This window comes from Sus scrofa, chromosome 2 (genome assembly GCF_000003025.6).
Source record: "Sus scrofa isolate TJ Tabasco breed Duroc chromosome 2, Sscrofa11.1, whole genome shotgun sequence".
Lineage (NCBI taxonomy): Eukaryota > Metazoa > Chordata > Mammalia > Artiodactyla > Suidae > Sus > Sus scrofa.
Genome location: NC_010444.4, coordinates 89,431,655 through 89,451,029, shown reverse-complemented (window position 1 = coordinate 89,451,029; position 19,375 = coordinate 89,431,655). Strand labels below are relative to the sequence as shown.

Sequence of the window (19,375 nt, the reverse complement as noted above, 5' to 3'; positions counted from 1 at the left end):
AATTTCTTCCATTTCAAAGTCATCTGTCCACTTTTGCAAGTCTTTAGCATCATTAATCGTCCATAACTTGGCAAAAGACTTTAGCCTTTTCCTGGAGAGAAAAAAAAATACTATTAATTTAAAAAAGAAATTGTTAGGGGCCAACACATCCATTGAAAGCTATGAAAAGTCTGTGACCAGCAGGCGGGGCTCTGTGGTTGGGGGAGGCTTGTCTGCATCAACCTCCCAGAGAAAGGCGTTTTCCATGCTGCTGCTCTAATGAGGGACTAAGTTATCAGCTCTCCTGCCTCCTCCAGGGAGGGGAGAGCCCAGCTTCCTCCCTCTTCTAACTCAGCAAGACACTGTGTGCTCACAGGATGAAAAGTAAAATTGATTTAATAAAATAAAGCTAGCAATTAAAAGGGTGAAATGCCAATGTAACAGGGACCTACTTTTTTTTTTTAATTCCTGCAGAAAAGCAACCCAGATAAATGTTTAGGGTCTGGAGAAGGAGTATTTGTGTTCTAACCTTCACTCTACCACTAACTAACTAGCTGCATGACCCTGGTTTCCCAGACAGTTTCCTACTCTTGCTTGGTCTCATTTTCTCCAACTATAACATGGAGATGATTGTCATAAGGATCAAGTGAATTAATGTACATAAAGCCACAAGAATAGCACGTGACTCAATGCCTAGGCTATTGCAAATGACTGGCTGCCTAGACTCGGCAGTAAGAGTCCAATAAATAGAAGCTATTAATGAGGGCACAGAAATGGACCAGATTCAGCTTGCCATCTTTGATCTGACCAATGGAACAGATGGAAGAAGCACTTTCTGTGAAAAAGTCTAACAACAAATGCGGTGTGTCCTGATAAATCGTCAGATTCCATTCCAATGCAACCTCTTCTTACAGTTCTCTGTCTTGTCAGGATAACTTACCAGATATCAAAATGCCATGTACTAAGTGGAAGAGTGAAATATTTATAAATAACCTCTGATTTTACTGCTCTTGCTTTGTAGACTATATAGCAACAATCTGTATAAACTCATATTTTATTGCCATCTTGTGATTTATATTGTACCTTTTGTAGTAAAGTTATATTTTAATTTCTTTAGGGAAAAAATACTAAGACAACAAAAAAGGATTTAAATTTGTCTTTGGATTGTGCAAAGAACTAAGGGCTAAGCTTATTTTTAACTCTCAGAGATGATTCTCTCTAGAAAGAGTTATATTCATGTCCTTTGCAACGACTAACTAGAAATAGGCTGTTACTGATTACATCATTTGTTTCTGATTGGGGAAATGATCTAGAAGAAAATGTCAACAGAGAACGCTATGCATCTCCTATAATATTCCACCCTATGGACCTGGCCCATCATCATTTACCACTGCAAGGTGCGGAGTGCAAGGCAAAGCTGTAAGGGAAGGAAGAGGAGAAAGAGAGGTTGGCTGTACAATGGTAACTCAGTATACAAGCTGGTGACTGTTTCCTTGGCTAGCATTAGGTGTTAATATTTCATTATTTAAATTGGTAATGATTTCCAGAATTAAAAAGATATTCTTATAGCATGATGTCCAGACAAGATTTTTGTTTGTTTGTTTGCTTTTTAGGGCCACACCCGTGGCATATGGAGATTCCCAGGTTAGTGATCTAACTGCAGCTGTTGCCTCTAGCCCACGCCATACACCACAGCATCTGCAACCTATACCACAGCTCATGGCAACACCAGATCCTTAACCCACTGAGCAAGGCCAGGGATCGAACCCACAACCTCATAGTTCTTAGATTTGTTTCCACTGAGAACTCCCAGACAAGATGTTCTATTTGACTAACAGTCTTTGCATACATGGTCATATGGTTATGGACCAGGGCTGTAATGTCAGGAAGATCAGACCATCAGACTCTCCAGAGAGGGCAGGGTTAGGGCAAGATGTGGGTGAGGAACTTAGGTTGTTTTATAATCCAATCTGTTACTTGGGAAACAAAAAGCTGTAATTTATTAATATGATATTTTCCTAGGAAGGTCTTCCTTCCAAAGCATGTCTCAGGTTTACATGAAGTTTAGTTTACGTATTAATGACACACTGGCTGGATACCCAGGGTGAAAGGCAGCCTGTATTCACATAAGCATTCTGGATAATGGAGAAGTCAGTTTAGAATGAAAACTGTGTCACAAGCTCACAAAGAAAGTGACAGGTGGATACTGACTCTAATCACCTAGTTATGTGATAACTATTATTTTCATTTATCCTGACAGAATTCTTAATTTCTGAATGCAACCACTCCCTATCTGAATGCAATCTAAGAGTAAAAGAAGCACTCTTCACATTTTATACATTGAAGTGTCTTTCAGTAATTGTCTGCATAAGTGAGCATTTTAAGCAACTAATGTGTTGACATATATTAAGGAGTTAATTCTTCAAAAAAATGATCAAAAAACCAATTTAGCAACTTTATAATAGATAAAGATCTGACTAGAGGGGCCTCAACGCATATGAGCTTTGGGAACAGCTGTTTTCATTTTATCATAATTAAATGTTGCAGAATATTTGAAGAGGTGCTTGAAGGAAGATCTGATGTTCATTTATAAAACAATCCCCTTCCTTGGACAACTTGGAAGATTTCATTATAAATCAAAAAATGTAGCACAATCATTCTGACCTTTTCCTATTTACTAATCCTTCCAGCTCTTTTGACTTGCTAGCTGCTTTCTTTAAAATTTCTCCAGGAACATCTGCTAGTTTAGCCACATTTAGTCCGTAACTCCTTGCAGCACTTCCTCTGGTTATTTGATAAAGAAAAGTGACAAAATCAGGGACTTTGTCTTCTTCACCTAAAAAAAAAAGTTAAAAAGAAAGATAAAACCATGCTTGAAGGTTGGAAGAAATTAGAGGATTAAAGATAACATATAAACTCTTATAACTTTACTCAATTAAAATTTATAGTCTGAAAAAATCCGCTGTATCTCATCACTTGTTAGCTCCTTTCATCAATATCACATATCTAGGAAAAGGGTAAATACTGTTTTGAAAGTATTTACTTTCAACGCTTTTTGCCTTTAGGATCTATCTTTCAGCTCCGTTAAAATGGTTTTTTAACAATTATTCATTGTATGCTATTCAGTATTTAGTGTTACGCTACTTGCCAAAAAATGTGAAATGAACTTCTTTATCAAAAAGAGAGTGATTCTGATTCATGGTACAATATAAATTCTCCTTTACAAAGAGTTTAGGGAGTTCCCGTGGTGGCTCAGTGGGTTAAGAACCTGACATAATGTCTGTAAAGATGCAGGTTTGATCCCTGCCCTCACTTGGTGGGTTAAGGATTCAGCACTACCACAAGCTGCGGTGCAGGTCGCAGAGGAGGCTTGGATCCTGTGTGGCTATGGATGTGGTGTAGGCCAGCAGCTGCAGCTCCAGTGCAACCTGTGGCCTGGGAATTTCCATATGCCACAGGCGTGGCCACAAAAAGTAAACAACAGAAACTCAGATTTTTAAAACAGTGTTATTCCAGGGGAAGACTGTGTTCACCAGTCTTACATGTAATGCACTCTGTAAAGTAACATATATGAGATGTCTCTAAGAGTGCAAAAAACTACAAAAACAGACAAGGGAATATTACAGGTTGCACAGTTTAAATAACACGACTGAGGAATTCTTACTTATTACATATCCTAGTTAACTAAGAGTTATACGTACTGAAGGGGATGCTGTGTGGCGCCACTCGAATCCCACTTAGGACTGAAGGTTGTTAAGCCTGCAACCCTCTGCTGTGTGCTCCTTGGAAACTTGCTCAGCTGAAGAGAGCTGCTTCACCAATGTCACCCCCATCCTGGCCCTTCTGCATCCAGGGACTGGCTGCTAGGGGGGTTGGCAGGTGGTCTCTAAGACAGCCACCCAAGATCCCTGCCTCTGGGGTTCATGCCCTTATGGCATTCTCTCTCCTTTCATGGACTGGACCAGAGGACTTGTTTCTAATGAATAGAATATGACACAAATAGTGACATATCACTTTTGCAATTAGATGGGGGCCCCTGTCTTGGGCATTCACTTTCCGGCTGGTCTGCTCTGAGGAAAGCCAGTGGCCATGCTGTGGGCTGCCCTATGGATATAGGTCTGTATGGCAAGAAACTGATGTTTCTGGCCAAGAAATCAGTGAGGGCCTGGAGGCCTGCCCACAGCCACATGAGTGAACTTGCAAGCGGAGATTCTGAGGTCTGCCAACTGCTGAATGCCCATGAGTGGGCTGTGAAGAGAACCGTCCCAGTCAAGCCTTGAAGTGATTCATGCTGAGGCCGATACCGTGATGGAGCCTGGTGACAGATTGTGAGGTAAAGGCGGTCAGCTCAGCTGTCCCTGGATTCCAGGCCCACAGACATGAGGAGCTAGTTAAGTACTTCCTGTGCTAAGTGCTTCCATTTGAGGGGATAGTTTGTGATTCAACAATACATAAACTAGGAAAAGGTCTAAAAGCCTGGCTCTCTCATCCCAAGTCGAGGTAACTCTGAAGGATCAACCCTGACTCAGAGCTCTCTGCAGGGCTGGCTGAAGCCTTAGAACCATCGCCCAGCCGTGGGCTCACTGTGGATGGTGAGAGCAGTCCTCAAAAAAACGCTGGCACACAAACCCTAGAATCTGCTTCCTGGGGGACCGGTCTACCACTTAATACACAGACATGAAGTTAAAACTTTTCAAGAACTGGGATATAATGAAGTACAGTAATCCAAAGACAACGCTGTGAAGGGATTCAGGAAAAGCCTCCCCAAAATGTGACACTTTGGCATTCAGATTATCTTGAGCTGAAGACAGTGGAGGTCCAAAAAGCCCAGGAAGGGCTTTTTATGTCCCTCTCAATGGCCTAAAAGAATTTAGGTGGCGTGGGGGTGGCCACAGCTCAGAGACAGACTATTACCAGAGATAACTTATCTGAATGACCTATGTGTTAGGCAGGACAAACATCTAATTACCAAATATCCATTTTTCTTATTTCCTTGTGAATTACCCTTCTGCCCTTTGGAGCCCCATCTCCTGCTGATCCTATTCCTCAACTCAGGATGGCACAGAAGCCTCAACTGTCCAACTTGCCCTCATGGGGCCCCGTAGGTCCGTAATGCAATTTTTCTCCTGTCACTCTGTCTGATGTTAATTTGATTATTAGGCCAGCCAAAGAACCATGATCCTAAGGGTAGAGAAAAAAATTCCTCCTCTCCAACAGCTGTCTGTGGTTTAATCTTTGATAAATCTAAAGCACCTCAGGATTATCCACCTTCATTACAAAATTCAATATAATTGCACTGTATTGCCAAAATGTCCAAGATGAACCAGATTCACAATGATTTGAGACCCTAGTATACTTAATTATAAATTTATCAAGAACTTTTCTCATGTGTTATTTCATTTGATACGTGTGTATGCTTTATTCTTTTATCAGCTAAAAGCGAAAAAGCCAAAAGACTGAACACAACAGAGAAAAGGGATAATGGAATTTTCTTTAATCTCCCCTAAGAATTCAGAAACAGACAAATAATACTTTTCTAAGGGTAGGTGCTGGAGGTGGGAGGTGAAAAGAATGCTGACATTCTCAGGAATGCACAGACTAAAACTCACATCACAAAGTACTAAGAATACCTTTTGCCTCCAAATAAAACTTAAGGAACACAAAGAACAGGTGAGGAAGTGGGTGGGAAAAGACTAGGAAAGAAACATGTAGAAGAAACCAGTGCCTCTTAACCTTGATAATGTTTTGTTATCTTTCATATGTTGCGCTCACAAGATCCAAAGTGAGGTGAACGGCAAGAGGGTATCAAAAAAGTGAACTCTTTTCATCTTTAAGACAAATACAGTCTTTATCACTTCAACTAGGTTAGTCCTAGTTAGGCTGATGTCCCCACCTCTATAACCTAGCCTCCACAGTGAACTTTTTAAAAAAGAGGTGAATTCATCTGGCTGCCTGTCTATTCATTATCCATCCATCTATCCTTTTCTGAAAGCCTACTAAATGCTGCACTCTCCATTTATTTTTTTTTATTTTTTTGTCTTTTGTCCTTTTTAGGGCTGCACCCACAGCATATGGAGGTTCCCAGGCTTGGGGTCAAATCGGAGCTGTAGCTGCTGGCCTACGCCAGAGCCATAGCAACGCACGATCCGAGCCGCGTCTGCAACATACACCACAGCTCATGGCAATGCCGGATCCTTAACCCACTGAGCGAGGCCAGGATCGAACCCGCAACCTCATGGTTCCTAGTCGGATTCGTTTCCACTGCGCCACGACAGGAACTCCCACACCCTCCATTTAAACATTGCTTTACTGATGGCTTTTTTCTTTTTTCTACCTCCAGACTATCTTTCACCCCTCTTCTGTGGGGGAGAGAGAGAAGAAGCTGGGGGTGGGAAGTGGTATATAAAAGAAATGGAGAGGGAAGAGAAGCTGACATTGTTTAGAGTCAATGAAAGTCATCATTCATGATTCTGCTTATTATAGCGAAACTTAGCAAAAGCGTTTTAGAGCAAAATTTCTCTGGGCAATTAAAGAGATGTGGGCTGATCAAATAGTTTCTGACGTTACTTTGAGGACAGACTCATAAAAATTTAGACATAGGAGTCCCTTGGTGGCTTAGCGGGTTAAGGACCTGGCATTGTCACTGCTGTGGCGTGGGTTTGATCCCTGGCCTGGGAACTTCTGCATGCTGTGGGATAGGTCAAAAAAATTTTTTTTTAGACATGAATGAGCCTGGGTGACTTGTCCAAGATCTTATAGATTGAAAGTGACTAAAAACACAGGTTCCTTACTGCTGGTCCATTGCTTTATCTACCACACCATGGGAAATAGATAAGCATAGTATCTTGGAAATCACTCAAAAGGGCTTTGGGGCATTTTACTGATGACCAGTGGCCTCTACTTTAGACGGAAGAGGAGTTAGAGGTAAAAGATGAAATATAGATATGGTCAGGGATAATACTGGAGCATGCAATGGAGTAATGCTTTAAATTTCTGAGTGAAAAATTTTCAACCTAAAATCCTAGCCCTAGCTAAATTATAAATCAAGAGCGAAAGTATACTGGATACATTTTCATTCATGTAAAGTCTTGAAAAATTTACCTCCTTAATTGATATTATTAGCAACCTATCCAAAGTCTATTCCACCTCTAAGAAAATCCTGATTTATAAGGCAATTAACTCCCTTATCATTTAACTCAGGAGACAGAGTCTTCATATCCAGCTCCAAATGTTGACCCCAATTAATCTCGGCTGGTCAAAGTTATCCCTGCCATTCTCACATCCAGGGACTGATTTAAGAATGAGCATGTGGGGATTCCTTTGTGGTACAGCACGTTAAGTATCCAGCTTTATCACTGTAGCAGCCTGGGTCACTGTTGTGGTGCAGGTTTGATCCCTGGCCTGGGAACTTCCACCTGCCCACAGGGTTGGCCAAAAAAAAAAAAAAGAATGAGCATGTGATTCAGTTCTGGAAGAAAGATGGGATACCATGACATGCCACCAGGCATCTGAAAAGTTCCCTTGCTCCTAAGAAAAAGTCACAGGAAAAACTGGTCCCTTTTCTTCCTTTGGACATTGTCAGCTCTGGAGGTGATGCCCAAAAGAGCTTCAGTCATCTTGCTAATACCCTGATGATGAAGCCAGCAGGGCAGGAAGACAAAGCTTGGAGAACCACAAAGAAGAGAAGCCGAAGCCCCCTCTTCCTGAGGTTCCTGTAAGATGAAGTTATAGGTTATACGTATCCTCACTGTCTGCGCCAGGGTGAGTCCAAATGTTCTATTACTTGCAATCGCATGCACAGAAGAGAGGTTAAGAGACTCCCTAGGATAACAGCAGAGGCAGGTCTCTGGACAACCGCTGGGCAGCAGGTCTAGGGAAAAACCAGTTCAGATGAGCAGGAGCACAAGGGCTCCGGGAGGAATGAATGCAGTGGGGAAAATGGAACCAACAGGTTCTACCATGTGGAAAACAGGCTAGAGAGGTGTTCTACAAGGCTGTTGGAGGATACAGGAAGATTCAGCAATAGACTCAAATAAAATAATGAAATAAAAAAATAAAAACAATGATTGCCGTCAAAAAAGTTGTAAAAGAAAGAAAACATACTTGTCTCCATGTAAGCAATACCTACTGACAATAATAGTGAAAATAATGGGGAGTTCCCGTCATGGCGCAGTGGTTAACGAGTCTGACTGGGAACCATGAGGTGGCGGGTTCAATCCTTGGCCTTGCTCAGTGGGTGAAGGATCCGGTGTTGCCTTGAGCTGTGGTGTAGGTCACAGACGTGGCTCAGATCCCGCGTTGCTGTGGCTGTGGCGTAGGCCGGCGGCTACAGCTCTGATTCGACCCCTAGCCTGGGAACCTCCATATGCCGCAGGAAGCGGCCCTAGAAATGGAAAAAAGACCCAAAAAAAAAAGTGAAAATAATGAATGGAAATCAAAGAAAAAATGTGAAACTACCTCAATGGGAGGAAACGGAAGGGGAGGACTCCCTTAACATGAGAAATCAGTCAATACTGTGTCAGGGTGAGGAACCAAGAGATGAGCAAGTAAATATATTATTTAGAACCATGTAAGAAATGCAGGAAAGAGTCGAAAGCAGTTTCCTTGGGACTGGGCTGGGACGGGCCATGGAATAAGAGCATGGAAGCAGGGGAACACTGCCTGTTGGCATGAGTCTTTAGCATCATTTAGTTTTTAAAGTTATGTTCACGATAATAAAAATTTAAACCAGTAAAATAAAATGCTGAAACACTTAGGATGTAAGGGTCTAGGTTAGTAGTCAGTTCATATCAAATGCTTAACCATTGACCCTTCCCTGTTAGTGAACTCTGGTTTGTTTATCCCATTGGGTTTTAGCTTATAAGCTCCTCCTGTCACTTTGGATGCAGATTAATGGATACAAAACTGGCTTCCATGAGAGAATTTATGATGTGTTTTTCAAGACTGTGTGGTGGTGAAAGGCAAGGATTGCCCAATATTACATTTATCTTAGGTCCAGTGCTTTGTTTTATCTGGGCCAGTTGCCTGATTTCTTTTTCAGGTCCATCCTTACTTATTACTTTTCCAAAATAAAATGTGGACTCTGGAGTATCTTGGATAATGGATTTTCCATTGGAGTACACCACCTCTGTGAACCATCACTGGCCCACAGGCTGGTAGCTTAAAAAAATCACTACCAAAAAGGGAAAAAAAATGTTAAAATCCACATTACTTATAGCACTTCAATTTTTTCTATTAGCTAGTGATGTTCTTTTTCATGAAACATTTAATTTCTGTGGTAGTAAGCAGAAGGCTAGGCAAAATACTGTGGCTCCCACATAGCAATTCTAGCAGAGCAGAAGAGAACCTGCAAGCACAGGATGTGGAATTGAGGCTCAGCTGGGCCCCGATCCAGATGGTGGACATAGGCAAGCCCGAGATTCACCTTCCTTGTCAAATTAAAATGAAATGTATGACCAGTATAGAATATTATTCTTAGTAATTAATGTTAAATGAAACTTGGGGAATTTTTTTTTTTTCTTTTTAGCGCCACATCCGAGGCATATAGAAGTTCCCAGGCTAGGGGTGGAATCAGAGTTGCAGCTGCCAGCCTACACCACAGCCACAGCAATGCCAGATCCAAGCTGTATCTGTGACCTACACCACAGCTTGTGGCAACACTGGATCCTAACCCACTGAGTGAGGCCAGCAATTGAACCTGCATGGACACTAGTCGGGTTCTTAACTCGTTGAGCCACAATGGGAACTCTGTATATTGCATATTTTTAAAGATGACCAATACACTTGCCTGCTAGGGCATCTTTCCTGAGATGAACCTAAGAGCAAAACCTAAAAGCCCCCCTTTACCCCACCTTCTTCTTATAGAAAAATGAGATAAGGAGGGCCAGAGAAGGACTTAGAGATGGCATGGACAAATACAAATTCTACCCGACCCTAAGCCTAGAGAAAATAAATTTGAACAAATGTCAATTACAATCAATATTTATAGCTTTTATTATCATTATTATTTTGCTTTTTAGGGCTGCACCCATGGCATATGGAGGTTCCCAGGCTAGGAGTCTAATCTGAGTTACAGCTGCTGGCCTACGCCAGAGCCACAGCCAGATCTGAGCAATCCCAGATCTGAGCTGAGTCTGCAACCTACACCACAGCTCACGGCAACACCAGATCCTTAACGCATTGAGTGAGGCCAGGGATTGAACCTGCAACCCCATAGTTCCTAGTCGGATTCATTTCCACTGTGCCATGACAGGAATTCCCTAGAGCTTTTATTATTAATAAGGAATAAGTTCATGCTTCTACGAACTGTGAATTATCAGTCATGAAAACCAAGGGAATGCTAGTAGTGGTTACAGCAAGAACATTTCATACCTGGATCCTGTTTGCTTTCATCCTCATTGACCAAGAATCCCATGTGGTAATTCCCCACCTGCTGTGAGTAACTTTTTTCTAACTCACAAACTGGTGGATAATGGGTAACAAACAGGGTTAGGGATTTCACCTGAAATAGTAAGATAGAATGAATGTTATTTTACTTTTAAATTTTATTTTAAACTTTTCTCCAACCTTATATTAAAAAATTTCAAACCTTCATAAAAGCTGCAAGAAAATTACAATGAACACTCACACATTCTTCATCTAGGTAACCACTGGTTATTATTTTGCCATATTTCCCCTTTCCTCCTCTCTCTCCTCTAAAAACACACTCTTTTTTCCTGAACCATTGGAGAATGAATTGCAGACATCATGTCACTTCATCCCTAAATACTTAAGATTCTATCTTCTGAGAACAAAAACATTTTCCTGCCTAACCAGAATACAATTATTACACTCAAGACATTTAACACTCATAGATCACTATTTACTAACATAACATATAGTCCATGAATTTCCCAAGCTACCCCAATAATGTTCTTTATAAATTTCTTTATATTAAAAAAAAAATTCAAGGCCCATATGGACGTGTCTCTTTAGCCCCCATTAATCTAGACGAGTTCACCAGACTTTTCCTTTTTGACTTTTTTGTCTTGAACATTTTTGAAGTATCCAGGAGAGCTGTGTTGCATAATGTGTTTCGATTTGGATTTGGCTGATTATTTCCTCCTGATTACATTCAGATTAAACCTTACTGCCTAGAATACTACATATACATGCAGGAGACATACCCTTTGCAGTACATCACATCAGGAGGCAGATGAGGTCCATCTGACCCATTCCTGGGGATGCCAAATCTGAATATTTGGTTTAAGTGGGTGCCTAGAAGATTTATTCACCATACTGACACTTTTCTCCTTTGTAATTAATAAATCACTTGTGGGGAGATACTTTTAGACTGTATGAATATCCTTTCCTCCAATAATCTTTCATACAAAGGCTTAACTTTTTTTTTTTTTTTTTTTTTCCTGCTTTTTAAGGCTGCACCTGCAGCATATGGATGTTCCCAGGCTAGGGGTCGAATCGGAGCTACAGCAGCCAGCCTACACCACAGCCAAAGCAATGCAGGATCCGAGCCGAGTCTTTGGCAGCCAACCTCCACAGCTCACGGCAACACTGGATCCTCGACCCACTGAGTGAGGCCATGGATTGAACCTGCATCCTCATGGATACTAGTTGGATTCGTTTCCACTGCACCACAATGGGAACTCAATTTAATATCTTTGGATTATTGTTGCCTGAATCAGTTGTTATTATGGTACTTAACAAATGAACCTGTCTACAGAACCGAGACAGAGTTCACAGACATGGAAAACAGACCTGTGGTTGCCAACAGGGAGGGGGAGGCAATGGGATGGACTGGGAGTTTGGGGTTAGTAGGTGCAAACCACTATGTTTAGAAGGGATAAGCAATGAGGTCCTGCTGTACAGCCCAGAGAACTATATCCAACCACTTGAATAGAACATGATGGAAGATAATATGAGAAAAAGAAAGTATATATATATATATATATATGTATGACTGGGTTACTTTTCTGGACAGCAGAAATGGACCCAACACTGTAAATCAACTTTAATAAAATAGCATTCTCTATTTATTAGCTGGCAATTTTTAAAGTAGAGCTTTTCCTTCTTCCCAATCTACCCCCACCATTTTAAAATTTATTTTTGTTTTGTTAGTGTCAGTATAGCCTTGCAGATTACTTAGTAAGCATTGTTTTAAGCACATATTACATTTTCTGGAAACCCCTATCTTAAGGGAAGTTAACATCAAATCTTGGTCTAAAAATTAGCACAACAGGCTAAATTAAACAGAAGTACTCTAGTTTTGATTCATCTACCATTCATCTTATTAAAAGTCAGAACATATGACTCCTCTCTAATAACAATCACGAATAAACCTATCAGGGCAGGATCTCTTTGGCAAGTTGCTCTTAAAATCTGCCCTGAAGCATCTTAGGACCAGCTGTCTCCCTGGTGCCTCTTCCCTGAGCTGAAAGGCATTCCTAGCTGGAAGACCTAAGGGTTTGGGTTACACCAGTGTCCTCCTCAAGGTCATGTTTACCCTACAGCAGCAACACACAGCCTCCGCCACTCCTCCTCATCCCAGCCATCTAAGGACATCGTGAAAAATAAGTATTTCCATCCATGAAAAGGTTAGGGACTCTTATTCCTGAAAAGTCATTTTCAATAACCTATCTCCAAGGTAACTTTTATCTAAAACTAAACTTCCTTCACTAACACTTCAAATGTTCAAAAACTGCTATAGAAGCAATGAAAACAGAAGTGACAAAATCAATTATCATAATTTGTTCCTGAAAGTTCTTTTTTTAAAAATTATTTTATTTTTGGCTGCATCTGTGGCATGCACAAGTTCCTGGGCCAGGGAGTGAACCCACGCCACAGCTACAACTCAAGCCACATAAATGACAACGCTGGATCCTTAACCTGGTGCACCACCAGGGAACTCCTGTTCCTGAAGATTCTTAAACAACTCTTTAAGGACTTCAGAGGAATTTCTTCTTTAAGAAATGTGACCAGGAGTTCCCATCATGGTGCAATGGTTAACGAATTCAACTAGGAACCATGAGGTTGCGGGTTCGATCCTGGCCTCGCTCAGTGGGTTAAGGATCCAGCATTGCCGTGAGCTGTGGTGTGGGTTGCAAATGTGGCTCGGATCCTGCGTTGTTGTGGCTGTGGCGTAGGCTGGTGGCTACAGCTCCGATTCGACCCCTAGCCTGGGAACCTCCATATGCCGCAGGAAGCGGCCCTAGAAAAGGCAAAAAGACAAAAAAAAAAAAAAAAAAAAAAAGAAAGAAAGAAAGAAACGTGCCCAACTGCCTTTGGCAGCCAGCCTCCACCATGGCCCCAGAGAGCTTCACTTCCTAATGTTCATGCTCTTGAGGAGCCTCTTTCCACAATCAGAGCTGCCCCTGTGTAGTCAACAACATGATGCAGTGACAGTGTGTAGCTTCTGAAGCTTGGTCATAAAATACACTGCTGCTTCTACCTTGGCTTCTTGGAATGCCTTCTGTGGGGAAAACCAGAAGTCACTCTGAAGGGACACTCAGGGGCCCATAGAGAGGCCCGTGGAGAAAGGAACTGAGAGCCCTGCTAAATGATAGCACCAACTTGCCAGCCATGTGAGGAAGACACAATGGAAGAGGCTCCACCAGCCCCAGTCGAGCCTTCAGATGACTCCAGCCCTGGCTCAACTTGATGGCAACCTCTGGAGAGGCCCTGAGCCAAAACCACCCAGCTAAGCTGCTCCAAAATTCCTCACCTCCAGACACTGTGAGAGATAATAAATGATTACTGCTGTTTTAAGCCATAAATTTGGGGGTAATTAGTCATAGTAACTAATACACTGCTACAAAGAAGAAACAATGAAATCAAATTCGAAGCTGACAAATTCAGCTGTCTTAATTTGTTTCTAATGGCTGTTAAATAAACACTTTAAAATTTTTTTTGGAGTTCCCATTGTGGCACAGTGGTTAACAAATCTGACTAGGAACCATGAGGTTGTGGGTTTGATCCCTGCCCTTGCTCAGTGGGTTAACAACCTGGCATTGCCCTGAGCTGTGGTGTGGGTCGTAGACACAGCTCGGATCCTGTGTTGCTGTGGCTGTGGTGTAGGCCAGCGGCTATAGCTGGGATTAGACCCCTAGCCTGGGAACCTCCATATGCCGCGGGAGCAGACCAAGAAATGGCAAAAAGACCAAAAAAAAAAAATTTTTTTTTTTACCAACTGAAAGATTCTTTAAATTCTATAGTGAAGAATTTAAAATACTTTACAATTTTCAAAAGTTTCACACACATAATTTCATAGAATCCCATAAAAAACTTTTATTCTTACCCCTACACCTCCCCACTGATAACCACTAGTTTGTCCTCTATATCTGTGAGTCTGCTTCTTTTTTGTTTTATTCACTAGTTCATTGTATCTTTTAGATTTCACATATAAATGATATCAGACAGTATTTGTCTTTTTCTGTCCAATTTACTTCACTTATCATGATGCCCTCCAAACCCATCCATGTTGCTACAAATGGCAATATTTCATTCTTTTTTATAGCTAGGCTAAGGAGTATTCTTAAATAAATGTTTAAAATGTGTTTTGGAGGCAGATAGAGGACTTTATTGAACCTATGATATGTAGTGTCTATAATGATTAAAGAAAAGTTCCTGAGCTATAGCTTGCAAATACAGAATTTCTTTTCTTTTTCTTTTTTGGTCTTTTAGAGCTGCATCTGAGACATATGGAGGTTCCCAGGTTAGGGGCAAATCAGAGCTGTAGCTGCTGGCCTATGCCACAGCCACAGCAGTGTCAGATCTGAGCCATGTCTGCAACCTATAACATAGCTCATGGCAACACCAGATCCTTAACCCATTGAATGAGGCCAGGGACCGAACCTGAGTCCTCAGGGATGCTAGTCAGATTCGCTTCCGCTGAGTCACTACGGGAACTCCAAATACAGAATTTCTTTTTTTAAAAAATATTTTAAAATAGAAAACATATCATCATTAACTATGTAATCTAACTAAAATGTTTAAACAAAAAGCTGAAGGCCACAAAAGTTTAAAGAAAAGGGGATTTTACTTTTGCATTTTTTTAACAAACAAATATAAGCAAAAACATGCTTTTATTGGCTATTTAAGAAAGAAAGGAAGAAATGAAAATGGGGGGAAGACACAGAACAAAGAAAAATGTAAAAAGGTAGAGAACAAAATAGAAAAAGAGACACTGTTCAGGGGCAGGTACTGAAAAAGAGAGAGAAAAGGTAAGAGATCAAAATGAACAAAGACTGGAGTTTCCATGTGACACAGTGGGTTAAGGATCCTGCATTGCTGCATTGTCACTGCAGTGGCCCAGGTGGCTACCATGGCATAGGTTCGATCCCTGGCCAAGGAGCTTTCACATACCTCAGGTGCAGCCAAAAAAAAAAAAAGATCAAAGACACAGAGTTAATAAAAGGGAGAATTTGATGGAGCTGACAGGGATGGAAAGTTGGACACAAACAACAAAATTTCACATTCAGATACTTAGAAATGAACCCTGAGAAAAAGACACACATGCAATGAAGGAGTGATGCTACTGAAACAGAGACACAAACAGACCAGATTGAAAACCTTATATAGAGATCTTTTAGCATTTTGCTGAAAAAAATTTTCACAGTAAAAATGGCAGATCTCCTATTTGGTTCTTTTCTCAAGGAATGAGTTGCAAAGGATGGTCTCTAGTCTTGATTTAGAGTTTGCCGAGGATAGTAAGATACAGTTCTAGGTAGAAATATATTAGCAGGGAGGGAGTTCCCGTCATGGCGCAGTGGTTAACGAATCCGACTAGGAACCATGAGGTTGCGGGTTCGATCCCTGCCCTTGCTCAGTGGGTTAACGATCCGGCGTTGCCGTGAGCTGTGGTGTAGGTCGCAGACGCGGCTCGGATCCCGCGTTGCTGTGGCTCTGGCGTAGGCTGGCGGCTATAGCTCCGATTAGACCCCTAGCCTGGGAACCTCCCATATGCCGCAGGAGCGGCCCAAGAAATGGCAAAAAGACAAAAAAAAAAACAAACCAGAAATATTAGCAGGGAGGACTTCCTTCTACTGATGGGGTATGTTCTGCTTCAGCAAAAGAAAAGAAGACACATCAAAGAACTATAAATGTTATTTAGGGCCAATCTACCCAAGTTTCACGTAGAACACTTGAATGATCACTTGCAGAAATAAGATCAATTATAATAAAGATAATTTTGAATATTTAGAAATGAAGGTCAAAGAAATAATCTGTATAGCATGTAGCATTCAGGTACAAAAAGGAAAGCAAGATACTCACATCTCTAATGAAATGCTCAAGGGTAGCATAAGCAATGGCAATTCCATCATGGGTGCTGGTCCCTCTGCCCAATTCATCCAAGATAACCAAAGACTGTGATGTTGCTTTTCTTATGATTTCTGCTGTGTCAGTGAGTTCTTCCATAAATGTGCTCCTTCCTTTATATATGTTATCTGCAGCCCCCATCCTACAAACAAGATGACAACACCTTTATATCCTCTGAACTTCATTTTTAGGAAGCCAGACATTATTTTCTGAACAATAGCTAGAAAAGATCCCTAGGGAATCTATGTACTTTGAGCCAGTAAGAGCTAAAATTATATTAAACAAAAGAAAATATATGTTGAATACAAAGAGTATCTAACATCAAACATACCTTATAGAAACATTCTGGGTAGAATCTGAGATTCTGGACAGAGCTTCTGGAAAGCAGAAAAACCTCTGACCTGGCCTTTTTCTGACCAACCATTTCACACCAAAGTTTTGGTACTCAGAGGGCAAACAATGCTTTTCTGTGATGCTGTGTTTAAAATCCATGAATACTAGAATATTGATGATCAAAGGCTTTTTCCTATTTCCTTAAGAAGATTCCACATTGATATTACAAATTAAAGTGCCATGTTGAAATAACTTGTTCAAGATAAAACTTAAAAAAAAAATAGAACTAGAGTTATAGAGCTTTAGTAACCTTAGATACCTAATACAGGTTCCTCCAGGGGACTGGAATAGAGTTCTTAAGAGATGTCAAGAAACGGGTGCAAAAGGTGTAAGAGTTCTTTCCTGTAAGTCATCTTAGAGCCTTTACTATTCTACTACACACTGTATGCTACTTAGAGCAGATCTAGTACATAGTATTTCTAGTTCATTTAACCACGGACCCTTGAAAGTTCTCCTGAGGCACTTTCTGACAATGATGGTCTACAGAACACATTTGGGAAATGTACAAAAGAAACCTGGGGGTGGGTAGGGAGTTGAATAATTATATATACATACTCAAGGTCATGTAGTTAGCAATAAAACCTAGAATTCAGTCTTGGACCCACTAGGTAGAGTTGTGAATGCTGGTGACTATTTTCTTGGCAAAATACCTTCATCAATTTAGTTTTGTTACAACAGTTCACATGTGACCTATGGCAACATAATATACCTCTTATTTCTGGAGAAACTCATGGTAAAATTGAGACGTCGCCATCCTGTGGCTGAGACCTAAGCTGGGCAGGGGAGATGCAGTGTAATGTTTTTTCCTCCCAGACTGGTGGAGCCTTAGGAGAACTCCAGGAATTAGTGCAATTTGGAAACTGTAATTAACTACATCCCTGATGGAGGTGAAATGGTTCTACTCAAAGTGGTGTCAATTCTATCTATCTTAAAATCAGTAACTGCAAAACATTATTTCTGAAACATAGGAACATTCTGGCTACTTTTGAAAATTTCAAACTCTGTTACTTACCTCAATTTCCAATGTTTACTAATATTTCCCCTACCACAAAGCAAGAAGATTAAAATTTCCCATCTCTGCAACCATTCTGAAATCTTCAGAATTATGTCTGAACCCCACTTAACAATGTTTCATTTTTATTCTTGACAGGTTGTAAACTAGTGAAAGGAACAAATCTTTGGCTGATAATAAAACAGCTCTGATAAGGCAAATATTAGGGGGGTAATGTCTGATTATCAAGAATTAGAGTAACAAGCGAGCAATGAACAAGATTTTTAATACAACAGTTTAAGTATTATACTTTAGAGCTTTCTAGAAACATCACAGTAAGAATCATCTCATTAGGAACCTCAAGAATTGTAGAATGCTTTGTCAAAATATTCGAGGGTAATATTCAAATCAGGAGGGAAGGATGAATGATCAATAAAAAAGATAGCAGCTAATTGGTTGTTTCAGGAAAAAAAAAATATGTCCCTACTCAAACAATATTCCAAAATAACAACCTATCCAGACTGAACCAGGAAGAAACTGAAAATATGAACAGAACAATCACAAGTACCAAAATTGAAAATGTGATTAAAAAACTTTCAGCAAACAAAAGTCCAGGACCTGATGGACACAGGCAAATTCTAACAAACATTCAGAGAAGATTTAACACCTATTCTTCTGAAATTCTCCCAAAAAACAGCAGAGGAAGGAACACTCCCAAGCTCACTCTATGAGGTCACCATCACGCTGATACCAAAACCAGACAAGGATACCACAAAAAAAGAAAATTACAGGCCAATATCACTGATGAACATGGATGTAAAAATCCTCAACAAAATATTAGCAAACTAAATAAAAATACATATTAAAAGGATCATATACCATGATCAAGTGTGATTTATGCCAGGTATACAAGGACTCTTCAATATCCACAAATTAATCAGTGTGATACACCACATCAATGACTAAAAATAAAAATGATATGACCATTCCAATGGATGCAGCAAAAGATTTGACAAAATTCAACACCCATTTCTGATAAAAACTCTCCAGAGGGTAGGCATAGAGGAAACCTACCTCAACAGAATAAAAGCCATATATGATAAACCCCAGCTAACATCATTCTCAATGGTGAAAACCTAACAACATTTCCACTAAGATCAGGAACAAGACAAGGATGTCCACTTTCACCACTACTGTTCAACATAGTTTTGAAAGTCTTAGCCACAGCAATCAGAGAAGAAAAAGAAATAAAAGGAATCCAAATTGAAAAAGAACAAGTAAAACAATCACTGTTTGCAGATGACATGATACTATACCTAGAAAACCCTAAAGACACTAGAGACAAAAGACCTGTACTCTGAAAACTGTAAGACACTGATGAAAGAATTCAAAGACAAAACAAACAGATGGAAAGATATACCAAGCTTGGATTGGAAGAATCAATATTGTCAAAATGACTATACTACCCAAGGCAACTAAAGATTCAGTGTAATCTCTATCAAACTACCAAAAACATTTTTCACAGAACCAGAACAGTATATTTTGAAATTTGTATGGAAACACAAAAGACCCCGAATAATTAAAGCAATATTAAAAAAAAAAAAAAAAAAAAACGGAAATGGAGGAATCAGGCTTCCTGACTTCAGACAATATCACATAGCTACAGTTATCAAAACAATATGGTATGCACACAAAACAGAA

The 19,375-nt window shown here is 40.3% G+C and overlaps 1 protein-coding gene across 1 annotated transcript in view; it reads right to left on the bottom strand.

Moving 5' to 3' along the window:
* MSH3 (mutS homolog 3) overlaps positions 1–19,375 on the bottom strand; it is a 200,456-nt gene that overhangs the window by 5,073 nt on the left and 176,008 nt on the right. Inside the window, 4 exon segments of the mRNA XM_021084495.1 lie at positions 1–91; positions 2,644–2,815; positions 10,351–10,480; positions 16,246–16,432. Of these exon segments, the coding sequence (XP_020940154.1) occupies positions 1–91; positions 2,644–2,815; positions 10,351–10,480; positions 16,246–16,432 (580 nt within the window).